At 40.5% G+C, this 20,710-nt stretch overlaps 1 protein-coding gene across 4 annotated transcripts in view; it reads left to right on the top strand.

Moving 5' to 3' along the window:
- The window catches only part of prex2 (phosphatidylinositol-3,4,5-trisphosphate-dependent Rac exchange factor 2), a 407,250-nt gene that overhangs the window by 117,015 nt on the left and 269,525 nt on the right, over positions 1–20,710 (top strand). For all 4 annotated transcript variants that reach the window (XM_072254160.1, XM_072254142.1, XM_072254151.1 and 1 more), the window contains 2 exons: positions 5,332–5,465; positions 16,346–16,458. In XM_072254160.1, coding sequence (XP_072110261.1) covers positions 5,332–5,465; positions 16,346–16,458 — 247 coding nt within the window. The remainder of the gene's footprint in view (positions 1–5,331; positions 5,466–16,345; positions 16,459–20,710) is intronic.

Raw genomic sequence — 20,710 nt, 5'->3', positions numbered from 1 at the left:
TGACGTAGGCGTCTTTACGGTCCATATCCTCCAGGGATGAGCGTAGGGCCAGTGAAAAGGGAGGAAAAGGGAGAAGTTTTAGCACTGGACTCAAGGTCAAAGTAGATTTTTTTTGTGATATGTGCAAGTACATGGATGCACAGGTGCAATGAAAAATGTACTTGCGGCAGCATTCACAAGAAAAAATATAAACTTAATTATTCACAAATTCACAAGAAATAAAAAAGTGGAGAGGCTGAGTTTATGTGGGTATCTAGAAAAATCCTCCATACATCACTGTGGGACAAATTTCCACAGTAAGAAAACTCTAGATGCTGTTCAATGTGCTGCACCCTCGTGACTCATCCTCCGTAAATGGCAATCATTTTGGTTTTGCATGTTCAACTAAACTCTCATTTAACATATTTAGCACTCACTTCTCACAGCATCCACCTACTGCCAGCTATTCGTCTGTAGCAGACACATCGCAAGATGACATTACAACGCACTGCAAGGTTTCTTCCCTCTGGCAGGAAAAAGCTGGCACAGGAGAGTAACTCTGTCATTTGTGCCAGGTCTGGCAATGTCTGACTTCAGAGCCACCTCTGCTCTCTGAACCAGCATTCACAGTCATCAGGGACTAAGTCGATCTTGGGCAATGAGTGCTGGTCTTGTTAGTGACGTACATTCGGATACTGACAAGATGTAATTTAGGGAAATAATCTGCGTGGGTTAAGTCACGTATCGGGGTGTCTTATCGCCAAAGAATGGGCAGTTGATAACACTGCTCTTTAGGGATGAGATTTCATGTGTGCTGTGCCACCATAGACTCAGATGAGGAGTTTAGTTGGGTTGATATGAATGCATATTCAAAAGCTTGGTGAATTGATAATCCTGCCAGAAAGACTGAAAATATGAGGAAGCATCGCTGGAGTCTGGTATCAATCCCACCCCACCCCCCAGGACTTGGAACCCATCATTACCGATATGTTGGTGGCCGACAACCGCCTTTGCAGATTTGAGAGTTGGTGTGTGTTATGTCCACAGTCTCACCTAGTAATGTACAGAACTGAAAACCCGTGCGTTAGTAGAGAGCCCTTGTTGCAGAGTTTTTCATTTGTAATGGTGGTTCAAATACAGAAGTGGCAGCCCACTGTAGAGTGAAAACATTATGATTACTGTCTATTAATCACCTCAGTTTGTCAGACCTGTTGCCAGGTACACAGCAGAGAGGTGAGTTAGAATGAATGAAACGTGACAGCCACAAAGAAACATGATTGATGTTTTGTGACATGGGAAAGGCTGTAGTCCTCTTTATGCCACATGCTCGCTCCACGCATTTTGCCAAGGAAGCATGAAGTATGCCAGGTTCTCTTGGAATAGAGACCACAGTGATCAGAAAAAAGAAATGCTTGATATTGCAAGTTTCCTCAGCTACAGCTATGAAAGAGCATGATACAGTACATGGAATTTATAGTGACTGAGTCTATGGGCGTGATTGGAAAAGCTGTCCACTCTGCCCTGAGACAGGATTAGTGACTAGAGCAGATGGAATATTTTAACTACTGAGTCATCAGCTGAAGTACAAATGACACACATGATATTCCCAGGTGGAGAAATTTCTCCATGAAGACCCTGATGGAAAAGATGCTGCTGAGAGCCCTCCTCTCCTCCTCCTTCTCCCTCTACCCTTTGTGGCCCTTTGCCTGCCATCTGCTTTTTAATCAGTCGTGCCCTTCCAAATGGACATGCAGCTTTGTGGACAGAGAAATAATTAAAGCATCTGTGTCTGAAAGCATCTGATAAACATAAACTTGCAGGTTTAAATAAACTTAAAGCATCAAACAGAACTAATAACAAAAGCCTTCTGAATTTAATTAGTAACCAATGTGCAAGTTTTAAGAACATAAGAAATAGAAGCAGGGGAAGGCAATCTGGCCAGTCGAGCCTGTTCCGCCTTTCAATAAGATCATGGCTGATCTATCCATGGACTCATCTCCACTTACCTGCCTTTTCCACATAACCCTTAATTCCTCTGCTATGCAAAAATCTATCCAGCCTTGTCTTAACTATATTTACTGAGGTAGCCTCCACTGCTTCATTGAGCAGAGAATTCCACGGATACATCACTCTCTGGGAAAAGCATCCTAAATCTACTCCCCTGAATCTTGAGGCTATGCCTTCTAGTTCTAGTCTCACCTACCAGTGGAAACAACTTTCCTGCCTTTATCTTATCTATCCCTTTCATAATTTTATATGTTTCTATAAGATCTCCTCACAATCTTCTGAATTCTAGCAAGTACAGTCCCAGGTGACTCAATCTCTTCTCACAGTCTAAACCCCTCATCTCTGGAATCAACCTGGTGAATCTCCTCTGCACCGCCTCCAAAGCCAGTATATCCTTCCTCAAGTAAGGAGACCAGAAATGCATGTAATACTCCAGGTGCAGCCTTACCAGTACCCTGTACAGTTGCAGCATAATCTCCCTGCTCTTAAATTCAGTTGCTTTAGCAATGAAGGCCAACATTCCATTTGCTTTCTTGATGGCCTGCTGCATCTGCAAACCAACCTTTTTCATGTTTTATTTCAATAGCTTTGCTCTGTATATTGGGGAATTATTGGTTTCTCCTGCTGCTGAACGTAAGGTTGTCAGCTAGAGCTCTGAACTAAACATTGTTGTCGATTCAGAGTCAGATTCATTTATTTATCACACATGTATTAAAACATGCAGTGAAATGCATCATTTACATGAACAACCAACACACTGAATGCCGTACTGTGGGCAGCCCACAAGTGTTGCCACACATTCCAGCACCAACATTGCATGTCTACAATGTTCAGCAGAACAACACAAGCAACAACAACAACATAACAAGTCCCACCCCCTCACGCACACATTGACAAGCTTCCATCCTCAGGACAGGTCACCTCTGAGCCTCCAGTCCTTAGCCCCGGATTCTTAGACTTGTAGACAGTGGGCCTCCGATCTCCAGTACTGGACATGCAGACTCACCCTTCGGGCTGTTAATGAAAGCACTCCGTGGTCAAAGATCAGTGATCCTGGAAGTGGTGTTGGCAGGTGCTGAGGAGACCAACAATTCCCAGGTTGTCAAGTCCTGGATTGGAGGACACACACGTGGGATTCAAAAGAGCCAGTGGCACCCCCCTCCCCCGCCTACCCCCAGGTCACTGAGTTCAGAGGACCATGCTGAGGGTGATGGGTGATATGTCTACAATGCATTTGTGTCGTACTATCTAATATTTTACAAATATGAATCTTGGTGGGAACTTGTACTTCAAAGAACTATCATGTGCACTTTGTCATTCCAGTTTTCAGATATTATAAACTAGGAAAGAGGAGATCATGCTGGAAATTTCAGTTTATAACCATTCATTTCTTTGGAGAAGCTCTAAGTGCCTTCTGGCTAAGGTCCAACTCAACCTTCTTGTGTGTGCGTTATCCTCTTAAACTCGTCTTGTCTGAAGTAGGGTTCGTCTGCTCTGTCTCCATACACACTCTTATTGTAATAAATACTGTTTGGTTTGTTTCCCCTCAGGTGTGGTCTCTAAAAGTGGTATGATATAAAAACTAATTTTCTCAGTATGTCTGGCCTGTTCTCAGATAAGCAATAGAAAGGTAACCTAGAATAAAACAGAGAAATGAAAGTCAGCATTGAGAAAGGTAATTGAGCACCAAAGCCAGACAACATCACCATAATGAGAAGAGATTGTGGAATTCAAAATAAAATGGTTAAAGAGAAAAAACAAAATGTTGATAATCAGATCTCTTGGAGCATCTGTGGAGAGAGAAATGGAATTAACATATCAGTTTGTTGACCTTTCATCAGAACGGCACAACCTAGTACTGAAGAAAAGTTACAGCATGAGGTGTGAAATCTGTTTCTCTACTCACAGATGCTGCCCTACTGGCTGAGTACACCAATATATGTTTTTGCTTTTATTTCCAGCAAGTGCAGTTTTCACATTTTGAATAACAAATAAATAACATTTTCAATGTTGAAATACTATTCATTCCCGGTTCCTATAGTCTGTAACAGGGAAGTACATTGTTCAGTTGCTCCAGTGTGTGCATTGTTCGAGCAAATGGGTCAGGATGGGCTTCTGCCCTTTAAAAATGCCAAAAGCCTTTGACAGTTCGTATGAGATATATTTACAATGTAATGTCCTTGGTATTCTAATAACTGTAAATGAAATAATTATGATTTGGAGAAATTTTATGAGAGAATGTAAATTTTCAATCTCTTCGGCAGCCATTGGTTAAAAGGTATGACTTTTGATAGCTCAGAATCAGATTCAGGTTTATTATCACTGATGTATGTCATGGAATTTGTTGTTTTGTGGCGGCAATACAGTACAGAATGTATTAAAACTACAATTAGTTACAATAAAAGATTAAATAAATAATGTAAAATAGGAATAGTGAGGTTGTGTTCATGAGGTCATGCACCATTCAGAATCTGATGGTGGAGGGGAAGAAGCTGTTCCTAAAATGTTGATCTAAATTAAATTAAAGGGTCAGAGTTGATTTCTGACTGCGATAAAGAAAATACAGTTCTCTGCAAAAGTCTTGGGCACATGTATGTAGTTAGGGTGTCTAAGACACAGTACTGTATTTGTCAATGTGAAGTGGAGAGCGAGATTGTAAATCTGGTGGGAGCAAAGGATGTTGGGAATGGTGAGGATTCGGGGCAGATGGCAGAGAAGGAGTGCCACAGGTAGCTGCACACATCCCAGCCCTGAAACACCAGATAAATTCATTTGATTCCAAATTATTGGTTTATAGATCATTGCAGTGTGCATTTCTGATACTTCCTACTCCCTCTCCTCTCCCTTCCCCATTTCCCAGCCATGAATCCCTGCTCCTTGTCCCCTTCCCACTCTTACAATGAGGTTTATAATCACTCACATATGTCATGAAATTTGTGCAATACATAAAATTGCTATAGTACTGGGCAAAGATTTTAGGCTCTATAGTTATATATATGTGCCTAAAACTTTTCTGCAGTACTGTAGAATTGCAAATTAAATGTGCACTCTAAATTTTAATTTTATGCCTTTTACATGTGTTTGAACTGGCATGGTATGTTGTTAATTGGTGATTTTGGAAATGACCAGTGAGGTTCTCTGAAACTATAACAAAACAGTACAAAATGTTATTCTTAGATTTCTATGGCTTTTCAACTATCTTGGCAAAGTGACAAGAGAAATTCTGCACACATAATTTAGTAAATAATGGAGTTTATTTGAAAATTTAAGCACTGTTGAATACATTTATTATTTGACATTATGAACTGTAAAGAATCAGTATTATTTTATTCTGTGCTTTTTTAGGGATCCAATATAACAGATACGTGCACTGAAATGCTGATGCAAGGGACTTTACTGAAAATTTCAGCTGGAAATATTCAGGAACGAGTTTTCTTCCTCTTTGATAACTTGCTGGTATACTGTAAAAAGAAGCATAGGTAGGTGTTTTATTTCACTGTTTATGATCAGGAAATGCTTTGAAGTGAACATTGCTCCATATGTGTATGTAACTTAAGAGTGGCTGTTTTTTGTAAGATTTGCTAATCCGTATATAAGTTAACAGAGGCAATGTTTCTCAGTTGTTGAGTTACCCGGCCAGTGTTTGTTTGAAGTTAAATTTAAAGAGAAGGAAATGGTCACATGTGAAGATGCTGGTGGGAGGGTTGGAACAGCAGATTTCCTTAATTTGCACAGATATATTAGTTATATATTTAATGTATGATATTATTCATCTTGTACCACGGGTTGAAACTATTTATTTCATATCTAATGTATTTGGAATATAAAAATATAAGGCTGTTCTTATCATCTCACATAAGAGTTTAAATATACTAAACATGTATATAACTAAACAAGAGTTTAAACATATACATGGGCTTTCAGTAAGTTAATTTCAAAAGCTTTACTGCCAGAGCATTACAATGCTGAATTTATTATTCCCAAATGCTCCAGTCATTTTTATCTTAATTTCAAATGGTCCTCTCCAGATTATGAAATCTCAACTCATGTACAGCCTAAACATTTGAATGTGAGTTTAGGAGACTGGTGGAGTGGATCTACAGGGCGGAATGCATCATTTTACTCGATTATTTGGTCTGTGGCCATATTTCTAACTTGGGAACTGTCTGAGTTATGAACTGCTCACAGCAGTGTAACCCTGCCTAACCTGGGGAGGACCTGCCAATAAATATTACAATTACAACAAATAATTCCAGGGAAATTACCTGTCGGTTCCCCATTGTGGTTTTTGTGCTTTTCTTTTACTTTGCTCTTCGTCACCATTCACAATGGGCAGCCGGTCTCTGTCAGCAAGTCGTGACTTTGTGTCCTGCTTCTAACACCAATGCACAAAGTGTCACATTACTCTGGGAGAGCAGCAGAGTGAGAATTGATAAAGATGGCCATGTCTACCTTCTTAGGTGGTTTGAAAAGATTCTTCAATATGACTGAAGACCTGTGAGGAACTTTTCGCTGTTGACTTGGCAAATATTTATTTCTCAACTGCTGCCTAAAAGCAGATTACCTGGATATTGTATTATTGTTCTGGGACTTTGCCAGCATAACTTGGTTGCTGTTTTCCCTACCTTATGAGGGAGTACATTTTTGAAAGATTTTTAAAAAATTCAATACTTGTTGTTTCTAATGCCTTGAGACTTCAAAAAGTGCTAAATAAATGCAAATTGTTTTTAAGTGTTACACATGCAGTTATAGTTGCAACTTTATAGTTCCAATATTCCCCTATTAAATATAATCACAATAGAGCAAGTAACAGTAGAATGTACTTGCTTTAAACAGCTGGGTTGAAACTGACTTGTATGCACTTTGGGGCAAACCTATTTGGTCAAGAAGCCTTGATGTACACTCAGTTGTCACTTTATTGGGTAGAGGATTGGAACCCGGTGTGGCCTTCTGCTGCTGTAGCCCATTCACTTCAAGGTTGGAAGTGTTCTCCATTCAGAGACGTTCTTCTACACACCGCTGTTGTAACTTGTGATTATTTGATTTACTGTCACTTTCCTGTCAGCTTGAACCAGTTTGGTCATTCTCCTCTGACCTCTCTCATTCACAATGCATTTTTGCCCACAGAACTGCCACTCATTTGATTTTTTTTTTGTTCCGTTTTCTGTAAATTCTAGAGCCTGTTGTGTGTGAAAATTCCAGGAGATCAGTGGTTTCTGAGAAACTCATACCTCTCTGCCTGGCATCAACAATCATTCTATGGTCAAAGTCACTTAAATCACATTTCTTCCACATTTTGATGTTTGGTCTGAACAATGACTGAATCTCTTGACTGTGCTTCCATGTTTTTATGCATTGAGTTGCTGCCACATGATTAGCTGATTAGATATTTGCATTAAGGAGCACGTGTGGCCACTGACTGTATTTTAATGCAATGCTTGGATTAAAACTGAACTTGACAGATGTTTAGCAAAAATTTCAATGTTTCACATGTGCTTCATACCCTCTAGTGTCCCAATCTGCAGTTAAGTTAAAATTTAGACCAATGTTTCCATTCACATATAAACAGCCACTGAGGACAGAATAATCAAACTGTATTTTGAATTTAATAAACTTTCTATAATTTCATCCATCTGCTGGTGCTTTTCAATATTCTTTGCAACAATGTTCAATCACCTCGAGTATCTCAACCTGCTCTGGTAATTTTAGAAGAACAGCTGGTCATTTCATAAGAGCAGCTGGTAATTTATTGCATGTGCCATATACTTGTTTGAAGTCTAGAAGATCCAAGTTGGGTTGGCTTAATTTGATAATTCCTCTTCACTGATTATTTTGAGTTTTAAAAACTTCTCATTAAGCAAAAACTATTCAGAAATAGGAGGCAGAGTGAAAAGGATTTTTTTTGGTATTTATTGCCAGCAATAGTAAGATTTATTAATCATCTCTGAAACATTAGAAAACCTACAGCACAATACAGGCCCTTCAGCCCACAAAGTTGTGCCAAACATGTCCCTACCTTAGAAATTACTAGGGTTACACATAGCCCTCTATTTTTCTAAGCTCCACGTACCTATCCAAAAGTGTCTTAAAAGACCCCATCGTATCCGCCTCCACCATCGTGGCTGGCAGCCCATTCCACGCACTCACCACCCTCTGCGTTTAAAAAAAAAACTTACCCCTGACATCTCCTCTGTACCTACTCCCAAGCACCTTAAACCTGTGCCCTCTTGTGGCAACCATTTCAGTCCTGGGAAAAAGCCTCTGACTATCCACATAATCAATGCCTCTCATCATCTTATACACCTCCATCAGGTCACCTCTCATCCTCCGTCACACCAAGGAGAAAAGGCCAAGTTCACTCAACCTGTTCTCATAAGGCATGCTCCCCAATCCGGGCAACATCCTTGTAAATCTCCTCTGCACTCTTTCTATGGTTTCCACATCCTTCCTGTAGTGAGGTGACCAGAACTGAGCACAATACTCCAAGTGGGGTCTGACCAGCGTCCTATATAGTGCAACATTACCTCTCTGCTCCTAAATTCAATTCCACGATTGATGAAGGCCAATACACCATATGCCTTCTTAACCACAGAGTCAACCTGCGCAGCTGCTTTGTGCGTCCTATGGACTCGGACCCTAAGATCCCTCTGATCCTCCACACTGCCAAGAGACTTACCGTTAATACTATATTCTGCCATCATCTTTGACCTTCCAAAATGAACCACTTCACACTTATGTGGGTTGAACTCCATCTGCCACTTCTCAGCCCAATTTTGTGTCCTATCAATGTTCCGCTGTAAACTCTGACAGCCCTCCACACTATCCACAATAACCCCAACCTTTGTGTCATCAACAAACTTACTAACCCATCCTTCCACTTCCTTATCCAGGTCATTTATAAAAACCATGAAGAGTAAGGGTCCCAGAACAGATCCCTGAGGCACACCACTGGTCACCGACCTCCATGCAGAATATTACCTGTCTACAACCACTCTTTGTCTTTTGTGGGCAAGCCAGTTCTGGATCCACAAAGTAATGTCCCCTTGGATACCATGCCTCCTTACTTTCTCAATGAGCCTTGCATGGGGTACCTTATCAAATGCCTTGCTGAAATTCATATACACTATATCTACTGCTATTCCTTCATCAATGTGTTTAGTCACATCCTCAAAAAATTCAATCAGGCTCGTAAGGCATGACCTGCCCTTGACAAAGCCATGTTGACTATTCCTAATGATATTATACCTCTCCAAATGTCCATAAATCCTGCCTCTCAGGATCTTCTTCATCACCTTACCAACCAGTAAAGTAAGACTCACTGGTCTATAATTTCCTGAGCTATCTCTACTCCCTTTCTTGAATAAGGGAACAACATCTGCAACCCTCCAATCCTCTGGAACCTCTCCCATCCCCATTGATGATGCAAAGATCATCGCCCAAGGCTCAGCAATCTCCTCCCTCGCCTCCCACAGTAGCCTGGGATACATCTCATCCGGTCCCGGCCACTTATCCAACTTGATGCTTTCCAAAAGCTCCAGCACATCCTCTTTCTTAATATCTACATGCTCAAGCTTTTCAGTCTGCTGAAAGTCATCACCACAATCACCAAGATCCTTTTCCATAGTGAATACTGAAGTAAAGTATTCATTAAGTACCTCTGCTATTTCCTCCGGTTCCATACACACTGTCCCACTGTTACACTTGATAGGTCCTATTCTTTCACGTCTTATCCTCTTGCTCTTCACATACTTGTAGAATGCCTTAGCGTTTTCCTTAATCCTGCCCGCCAAGGTCTTCTCATGGCCCCTTCTGGCTCTCCTAATTTCCTTTTTAAGTTCCTTCCTGTTAGCCTTATAATCTTCTAGATCTCTAACATTACCTAGCTCTCTAAACCTTTTGTAAGCTTTTCTTTTCTTCTTGACTAGATTTACTACAGCCGATTCTGGTCAGGTAACTGGTCTGAGTGCTACTGGTACCATGTAACCCAGTACTACCTGTTGCATGGTTGGGTGGTCGGCAACTAAACTGGCTCCCCCACCAGGCTTGCCTGGAGGAGAGGGTGGCTAGACACCTTGCAGGACAAAAAACAAGACCTGTCAAAGGGCGGATGAACCCTCTCGTAGGGTCAATGGCCATCTAGCAAACACGTGCCGTGAAACGCGGAAAGAGCATCCCTTGCATTGAAGCTTGGTCTGGCCATTCACTGCAACATAACTTCCCCCAGCTGTCTTGGACCCCACCATGCCGCTGGATCCGGGAGGGGATGTCGAGAGGGTGGGTCTGGACCTGTGCAACCCCCTACTCACCTAAAATCCATTCACGCACACGCTGTTCCTTTCTGAGGAGTGGGGTACCACCCCACTAACTGACTGAAAGGAACCATCATCATCCTATGGAATGGATAGCCAGAATACTGATTCCTGTACCCTACCATAACTTCCATGTCTCATTGGAACGTACCTATGCAGAACTCCACACAAATATCCCCTGAACATTTGCCACATTTTTTCCATACATTTCTCTGAGAACATCTGTTCCCAATTTAAGCTTCCAAGTTCCTGCCTGGTGGCCTTATAATTCCCCTTACTCCAATTAACCGCTTTTCTAACTTGTCTGTTCCTGTCTCTCTCCAATGTTATTGTAAAGGAGATAGAATTATGATCACTATCTCCAAAATATTCTCTCACTGAGAGATCTGGCAACCGACCAGGTTCATTTCCCAATACCAAATCCAATTGTTCTAAGCTGAGCAGGCATTTAATAGTCTTCCACAATCCAGTATGTTCATGATTCCCATTACTAAGGCAAACTTAAAAAAATCCATATTTTGTTTATTTGCTTGAACTTAAATACATCAGTTGCCCTGATAGAATTCAGACTTGTACCTAATTCTGGATGCCAGTCTTAGTAATTGCACCATTTTAACCTATTTGAAAATATGCTGACAAATAAACAAATCTTTTCACTTTGCACTTAACTCAAAACGCTAGTTTAGTTCACAGGGATACAATTGGTCCGTTAAGCATTCAGATCAGGATAGGACATTATTTCATGGAGAATTTTGTGGCTGTCTTCTAGTTTCCCTGCAAAGATGCAAGTGGCAAAAATGCTGCAGGGGAATTATGAAACAACTGAAATTGTGACATACTTTCAAGCTCCACGTGGCCAGGTGCAGTGTTGAACTGACACAAGGGTTCTGATTTTAATTTGTCCTGAGTGGGATTTCCAAGCTAGTTAAATGTTGGTCACATCACATATATTACAAGTTCTCAGCCCTGCACTTTTAACCAGGCAGAATTCCAATGGTGGATAATTCCATTTATGTCATTTATTAACACAAAGCTCCTTGAACTTGAAGGTGTACATAGAATTCAGATCATCAGTAAAGCTAGGAGATATGATTAAATGCCCAACAAAAGAATCGCAAAGAAAAGTTTTAAGATTCTGTGTAGGCTGAGAGAAAATAAGAGTGCTCCTGGACTCCTCACAAGGAATCAATAGACAATAAGTGCAGGAGTAGGCCATTCGGCCCTTTGAGCCAGCACCACCATTCACTGTGATCATGGCTGATCATCCACAATCAGTACCTCGTTCCCGCCTTCTCCCCATATCCCTTGACTCCACTATTTTTAAGAGCCCTATCTAACTCTTTCTTGAAAGTATCCAGAGAATTGGCCTCCACTGCTTTCTGAGGCAGAGCATTCCACAGATCCACAACTCTCTGGGTGAAAAAGTTTTTCCTCAACTCCATTCTAAATGGGTCTACTCCTTATTCTCAAATTGTGGCCTCTGGTTCTGGACCTCCCCCAACATTGGAAACATGTTTCCTGCCTCTAGCGTGTCCAATCCCTTAATAATCTTATATGTTTCAATCAGATCCCCTCTCATCCTTCTAAGTTTCAGTGTATACAAGCCCAGTCGCTCCAATCTTTCAACATATGACAGTCCCGCCATCCCAGGAATTAACCTCGTGAACCTACGCTGCACTCCCTTAATAGCAAGAATGTCCTTCCTCAAATTTGGAGACCAAAACTGCACACAGTACTCTAGGTGTGGTCTAACCAGGGCCCTGTACAACTGCAGAAGGACCTCTTTGCTCCTATACTCAAATCTCCTTATTATGAAGGCCAACATGCCATTAGCTTTCTTCACTGCCTGCTGTACCTGCATAATTACTTTCAGTGACTGATGAACAAGGACACCTAGATCTCGTTGTACTTCCCCTTTTTCTAACTTGACACCATTCAGATAGTAATCTGCCTTCTTGTACTTGCCACCAAAGTGGATAACCTCACATTTATCCACATTAAACTGCATCTGCCATGCATCTGCCCACTCACCCAACCTGTCCAAGTCATCCTGCATTCTCATAACATCCTCCTCACATTTCACACTGCCACTCAGCTTTGTGTCATCTGCAAAGTTGCTAATGTTACTTTTAATCCCTTCATCTAAATCATTAATGTATATTGTAAATAGCTGCGATCCCAGCACCGAGCCTTGTGGTACCCCACTAGTCACTGCCTGCCATTCTGAAAGGGACCCGTTAATCCCTGCTCTTTGTTTCCTGTCTTCCAACCAATTTTCTATCCATGTCAGTACCTTACACCCAATACCATGTGCTCCAATTTTGCCCACTAATCTCCTATATGGGACCTTATCAAAGTCTTTCTGAAAGTCCAGGTACACTACATCCATTGGCTCTCCCTTGTCCGTTTTCATAGTTACATCCTTAAAAAATTCCAGAAGATTAGTCAAGCATGATTTTCCCTTCGTAAATCCATGTTGACTTGGACCGATCCTGTTACTGCTATCCAAATGTGCCACTATTTTATCCTTTATAATTGACTCCAGCATCTTCCCCACGACTGATGGCAGGCTAACTGGTCTATAATTCCCTATTTTCTCTCTCCCTCCTTTCTTAAAAAGTGGGATAACATTGGCTACCCTCCAATCCACAGGAACTGATCTGAATCTATAGAACATTGGAAAATGATTACCAATGCATCCATGATTTCTAGAGCCACCTCCTTAAGTACCCTGGATGCAGACCATCAGGCCCTGGGGATTTATCAGCCTTCAGTCCCATCAGCCTATCCCACACCATTTTCTGCCTAATGTGAGTTTCCTTCAGTTCCTCAGTTACCTTAGGTCCTCTGGCCACCATTACATCTGGGAGATTGTTAGTGTCTTCCCTAGTGAAGACAGATCCAAAGTACCTGTTCAACTCATCTGCCATTTGTTTGTTGCCCATAATAAATTCACCCGTTTCTGTCTTCAAGGGCCCAACTTTGGTCTTAACTATTTTTTCCTCTTCACATACCTAAAGAAGCTTTTACCATCCTACTTTATATTCTTGGCTAGCTTACCTTCGTACCTCATCTTTTCTCCCCGTATTGCCTTTTTAGTTATCTTCTGTTGCTCCTTCAAAGTTTCCCAATACTCTGGCTTCCCGCTCATCTTTGCTATGTTATATTTCTTCTCCTTTATTTTTATACTGTCCTTGACTTCCCTTGTCAGCCACGGTTGCCCCTTACTCCCCTTAGAATCTTTCTTCCTCTTTGGAATGAACTGATCCTGCATCTTCTGTATTATTCCCAGAAATACCCACCATTGTTGTTCCACTGTCATCCCTGCTAGGGTATCATTCCAGTCAACTTTTGCCAGCTCCTCCCTCATGGCTCCATAGTCTCCTTTGTTGAACTGTAATACTGACACTTCCGATTTTCCCTTCTCTCTCTCAAATTGTAGATTAAAACTTATCATTTTATGGTCACTATCTCCTAATGGTTCCTTTACCTCGAGTTCCCTTTTAGTGCAAGATTTCTTTCTTTGTTCGCTCTCACCTGGATACCTTCAAGTAACTTCTTCCCAACTCTTTTACATTAAGTTGAGTATCATCTTGGAGGTCGTGAACTGTACCAGCTACTGCTATTGATGTTGATGTCAGGAGTATTCCATTACTGCCTTCAGATGGATGACAGTTTATCACAATCAAAATCAGAACTGAATATTGAGTATAAGAGCTGGAATGTTATGAGGTTGTATAAGGCATTGGTGAGGCTGAATCTGGAGTATTGTGTTCAGTTTTGGTGAACAAATTACAGGAAGGATATAAATAAGGTTGAAAGAGTGCAGAAAAGGTTTACAAGGATGTTGCCAGGACTTGAGAAACTCAGTTACAGAGAAAGGTTGAATAGGTTAGGACTTTATTCCCTGGAGCGTAGAAGAATGAGGGGAGATTTGAAAGAGGTATATAAAATTATGATGGGTATAGATAGAGTGAATGCAAGCAGGCTTTTTCCACATAGGCAAGGGGAGAAAAAAAACCAGAGGACATGGGTTAAGGGTGAGGGGGGAAAAGTTTAAAGGGAACATTAGGGGGGGCTTCTTCACACAGAGAGTGGTGGGAGTATGGAATGAGCTGCCAGATGAGGTGGTAAATGCGGGTTCTTTTTTAACATTTAAGAATAAATTGGACAGTTACATGGATGTGAGGTGTAGGGAGGGATATGGTCCGTGTGCAGGTCAGTGGGACTAGGCAGAAAATGGTTCAGCACAGCCAAGAAGGGCCAAAAGGCCTGTTTCTGTGCTGTAGTTTCTATGGTTTCTATGGTTTCTATGATATGTAAAATTACTCGCACCTTATGCTTTGGGAACTGCATAACTTCTATCTTGAGGCTCTTTTCATTTTTTTTTTAATACCACTGATTCCCACCTTGTTGGTCATTTGGTGGTCATTTTTAGATTTATTTCCCTTGTTAAATTTTATTTGGTCTATGAGTGCATGGTTGTTTATAGACTTTTAATTTTTTGTTAAGCTAGTACAAGTGAGATTGAAACCAACAAGAAACATTAGAACTCGGTGAGTCAAGCTGCAGCTGTGAGTGAAAAGGTGTGAGTCCATGTTTTGCATCAAGACCCAGTACCTGGACTGAGAAGGAAGAGGAAAGATTGCCACTATAGAGCAGTACGAGGGAGGCGCAGGACAGAGACTGGTGGGTGGTAAGCGAAACCAGATGGGAAGAGGATAATGGCAGATGGAACTAGATGAGGGGATGGTAGAGGTGAACAAAGGGAGAAGAAAACTAGATGAACATTTGTTGGAAAAGAACACTGGAGATGAGAGTTACCCGAAACTGGAGTCCAAATTGCATGACCTGCAGTCTCATTGTTTGGTCTTTGAAGATTTATTTAGGCTGTCTTCATTTTGATTCTATTTTTTCATCATGTACAATTGAATTGTATATGAAGTAAAACATGTACAGTTTTCTTTAGCATAACCACTTGTACTCAACTGGAGAAGCAGGAACTTGTATGTCAGTATAAGTTTTTGAAAGTTATATTGATTTAAAGCTGATCAGTGTCAGCTCTCCTCATCAATGACTTATCCATCTTCCTTCCAGTTCCTTCCCTACTTTCTCAGCATGTTGTTTACTTACTTCACGCTAATATTCAAATCTGATAAAAAGGATTATCCTTCATTACAACTGCATTAGTTACACTGTAAGCATTAGAAGTAATTTTGTCAAAGTCCAGTTACATTGTTGATATTCTTCTAACCATTGTGAAATTGCATGGGGGAATGAGAGATGAAGCCACAAAGCTTTCCTAGATATTATGTGTTTGATGCTGTTGAATAGGTTTGGGCATGAGCCAAGTATGGAGTGCTGATCTAAATCTTGCTATCATTAACCCCAGAAAGCATAACTATCCCAGCAGGTGACCTTCCTTTCTCATATTAACCATTCAGTGTGCAAATGACATTGCATAACAACTATTAAAAACTGAAAAAAAATCATTGCATATTCCTGATGACACACTTGAATAAAGCAACTTCATGCAAATAACAATAAATAAAATGTTGACCACTCCAATTCACGAGACTAGATTCAGACTGAATCCCACTAAAAAAAAGTCTGTATACAAGAAATTAAAAACGGACAATTCTGAGAGTCATTCAGCAGGTCAGGCAGCATCTGTGGAAAGATTTAATGATTTATCGGAACTGATGGGATTTCATCAATCTAAAATGTAACTATGTTTCTTTGATGAGTGTTCCCACATTTTCTGCTTTTTAATTCAGGTTTTTACTTGTTTATATTTGAACTCTGTAAGCATTATATGTAACATCCATCTTACATTTATAACATCATCATCTCCAAAAATATCAGATTATTTAAATACTACTCCTATTGCTTATGGAATTCTTATATTGAACGCTTCATGCTCTTGGTACTTAGGATTAAATTAAGACTCTTGTAAAACTCCATTTAAAACATGATTAAATGAACTCTGCAAAAGAAGTATCCCAGATCTGTGATGCTTTGAATAAAGTATGCTGTAATTAAACTTGCAGACGCTTAAAGAATACTTCTCACCCAAAGAAAGTGCCTGATGGACATCGGTACCTTTTTCGTGGCAGGATAAATACAGAGATCATGGAAGTGGAAAATGTTGATGATGGAACAGGTAATTCTTTGTTATATTGCTTGAATTTAACCAATGTTTAAGGATTTTATTTATTTTTATCGATGTGATGGATTCAAAATGCCACCAAATATAAATATTACATTGCTAATAATATCAATGCCATTAAATAAAAATTTATTTTGCTGGTAGCTGAACATTAATTAAAGATATTCAAAAATTAAAGATCAACTTTAATTTGACAGTGGATGTGCCTTTAAATATTCCACTGAGATGGACACTGCAATATCATATCCTACAACACAGTTGTTTATGCAGATTTGATTATTAGAAGGTTAAACAAAAAGCTTAAAATGCAACGTTCAGCTTTGGAGAATGCATCCAGGCAAACATAGAACTGGGCTTGATGGAAATCATGGCAGGCAAATGCTAAATAGCCAGGGAGTCTAAATTCTTTTAACTCTATAAAAATACATGGAGATCATGTTGTGTAATAAACTTCTGTCTATTCAATATAAACTAACCAGTCTATCAATTTAATACAAGTTGTGTACCCCTTATCTGAAATGCCTGGGCCAAGAAGCGTCTTGGATTTTGAAATATTTGCTTCTATATAATGAGATACCTTTGGGATGGGACCCAAGTCTAAACACAAAATCAATACTTCACATATACAGCTTATACATATACCCTGAATGTAGTTTTACATAATATTTTTAATAATTTTGTGCATGAAACAATGATGTGCACATTGCACTATCAGAAAGGTAAGATGCACTATGTTGGCCACCCAGGTGGCCAATTTGTGGATGTTTGGGATTACCATCATTCCCAACTCTGAATTTCCACCAGTAACCAGACTTTGCCTTACACTTGCTCATCACACGTATGTACTGACCTAGTCATTCAGCAGGTTAGATTTCTGTCAGCGATGACCTTGGCAAACTCATCAATGAATTTCTCTGCTGCTTTGTGATAGCAGACACAGAACTTTCAAAATTCACTGCTGTGCCCTTTCTTTTACTTCTGCAACAAGCCTCCAGAATATTTATGATTACCTTCAATTTTCAGTTTGCCTTGATAGATCTTGTTTCCTGATCTGTTAAGCAGCATAGGTTCACTCTGATGCTGACAAATCCACTTTTACAATACACAATCGAGATCATAAATTTTCACTTTATACAGTGTTCTCCACTTTTCATTACAGTTGTGAAGCCACTTCTCAGAACTGTCTGTGGTGTGCAGAGACCTGCACATCACCTGGGAAATCTTCCCAGCGTCTTGTGGAATTTTCTATTTGTGATGTCATGTCAGCGCTCAAAAAAAGTTCTGATTTTGGAGGTTTTCGGATTTTGGAATTTCGGATAAGTGGTACTCAACCCGTACTAGCTACTTATTACAATGATCCAATGGCCTATTTTGGGTTAAGCGTGCTGTTCCTTGTATGGACATCAGTGTTAGGACAGTTTCATGAGTTACAGGCAGCCTACACTACTGTAAATTAGGAATAAATCCTATAACACAATAACCCTTTCATGTATGTGGAGGAAGGAAGAAAAGAAATCGAGGCAGCTCAGTGTGAGGAGTTCAGCTTCAAGGACCTGGATGCATTAAGTGAGCATGCTCAGGGATTAAGGGCAGTAAATGCAGCTCCAGATTCCATATACTACTAATAGCTCCAGTTCCCAGGCACTGTTAAATCCGTAACACCCTGACACTTACTGATTTGCCATCTGCATGAATCAGGAAGTGAAACTAAACAAAAGAAACACTATGTAACGCTTGAAATTTAAATTACAAGCGGGAAATGCTAGAAATACTCAGCAGATGTAGGAAGAGAAGCAGCACAACACACAAAATGCTGGAGGAACTCTGAAGGTCAGGCAGCTTCTATGGAAATGAATGAACAGTTGAGACCGTTTCACTGAACACCTATGCTTTGTCCGCCAGAGAAAGCAGGATCTCCCAGTGGCCACACAGTTTAATTCCATGTCTCATTCCCATTCTGATATGTCTATCCACGGCCTCCTCTACTGTCAAGATGAAGCCACACTCAGGTTGGAGGAACAACACCTTACATTCCGTCTGGGTAGCCTCCAACCTGATGGCATGAACATTGACTTCTCTAACTTCTGCTAATGCCCCACCTCCCCCTTGTACCCCATCCGTTATTTATTTATAAACATACATTCTTTCTCTCGCTCTCCTTTTCCTCCATCTATCCCTCTGACTATACCCCTTGCCCATCCTCTGGGTTTTTCCCCCCTCCCCCTTTTCCTTCTCCCTGGGCCTCCTGTCCCATGATCTTCTCATATCCCTTTTGCCAATCACCTGTCCAGCTCTTGGCTCCATCCCTCCCCCTCCTGTCTTCTCCTATCATTTTGGATCTCCCCCTCCCCCACCCACTTTCAAATCTCTTACCAGCTCTTCCTTCAGTTAGTCCTGACGAAGGGTCTCGGCCCGAAACGTCGACTGTACCTCTTCCTAGGGATGCTGCCTGGCCTGCAGCGTTCACCAGCAACTTTGATGTGTGTTGCTTGAATTTTCAGCATCTGCAGAATTCCTCGTGTTTACATTCCACGGTCAAAGTCACTTGGATCACATTTCTTCCCCATTCTCAGGTTTGGCCTGAACAACAACTGAACCACTTGACCATGCCTGCATGCTTTTATGCATTGAGTTGCTACACTTGCTTGGCTGATTAGATATTTGCATTAATGAGCTGATGCACAGGTGCACCTAATAAAATAGCCACTGAGCATATGTTTGTTAACATAGATTAATTTACATATTTCAAATAATTTCTGAACTCACTTATTTTCACTGAGAATGTATTGTACGAGATGTATAACAGCTGGAATCACCTTCTTCACCAACTTGGTGCTTTGAACATTATGACTAATGCAACGCAAACTCCAAATCATAGAAAGCAGTGTTCAAAGAAATTCTGAGCTTCTACCCACAGGACAATTTTTTCTATGATTAACATTTCCCACAAGGATGTGGGAAGGAGAATAAACCAATGTGTTTGCCCAGTTTAGAATTAATCTGTAAACATAATAGCTAGGCAGGAAAATGAAGGTAATCTTACAAATGATTCGTGCGACAGTCACATCTTGATATATCAGCAAGATTCTGCATTGACAACGAGGGACCCAGGGAAACTTTTTAAACACAATTAGTACATTCATTCTTTCCACGTGGAGAAACCAGAGTGGCCAAAGCAATAAGGGGACAAACAAGGAGAAGTTAAACAAAACAGTTGTTTACAAAATCATTATAATTTTCCGTAGCATCTGAACTACAGATATTTTGATGATGAGTGTTATTTTTTTAACCATGAAAGTAAACATAATAAAATTATAAATAGAACACAAGTGCAGGCTCTGGAATAGAGCCTCAACCACCAAGATTTACATTGGGAAGTAGTTAGCTCACTGCACTGTTTTCATGAGATTTTCCCAACAATTTCTGCCTTTCACAACGAACTGCTTGCTTGTTTATTTTATAGAATCTGAGCTATTAATATTCTGACACCTTAGACTATTTCTACCATGTGAATGATACAATAGGTATGTCGTAGAATACTCTCTGCAATTCAAACGTTACCCACCCAAGCACAACACCATATGGGACAAAGCATCCTACTGAGCGAACATTCAGTCTGCTACCTGAAATATTTATTCTTTCCACTTCTGCTGCATTCTGGCTGCAGTGTATCACTTTTTTTTTCAGATACAGCACTAAGTAGATTGCTAAACCAGTCAATACTGAAGTTTGCTCTATTGAAAACACTTCTTTTACTGAAAGTATGCAATATCAGGAAAAGTTAAAAATCTGGACAGGTGCAAGGTTTCTGATGGGTGAAAAAGAGATCCTGATGGGAACCTTAGGTATTCCACAGCTATTGTAAGTTGTAACTTTTTATTTAAGAGACTTGCCTGGAATTCAGCCTGTTTTGACAGGCCTGGCTTCCAGATGGACAGAGTGCATTCTGGAACAGTCCTCACTACAGGTAAAGGCCTGGCTATTTCTGGATAGCATAAAGAGAGGAGGGGATCCAATTCTTAACCCAATTAGCCAGCGGATGTTTTGATCCTGAAGGAGATGATCCAATTGGGTTCTGATCTTGGGGAGGTTGAACAGTCCGCTTCAGATCTGGTTCCTTGTAGCTGGGTGGTTGGGTGGGTGGTTGGGGGACATTCTGATGGCAGGAAAGCAGGTAAACTTGAAGTTTGGGAGGGATTTCCCAAAGGCAGAGCTACATGGCTTTTTAGCATTTTCTTTAAAATAT

The sequence above is a fragment of the Mobula birostris genome, chromosome 1 (assembly GCF_030028105.1).
Source record: "Mobula birostris isolate sMobBir1 chromosome 1, sMobBir1.hap1, whole genome shotgun sequence".
NCBI classification, from domain to species: domain Eukaryota; kingdom Metazoa; phylum Chordata; class Chondrichthyes; order Myliobatiformes; family Myliobatidae; genus Mobula; species Mobula birostris.
The sequence above is the reverse complement of the archived record's forward strand: the minus strand, read 5'-3'. Positions and strand labels throughout refer to the sequence as shown.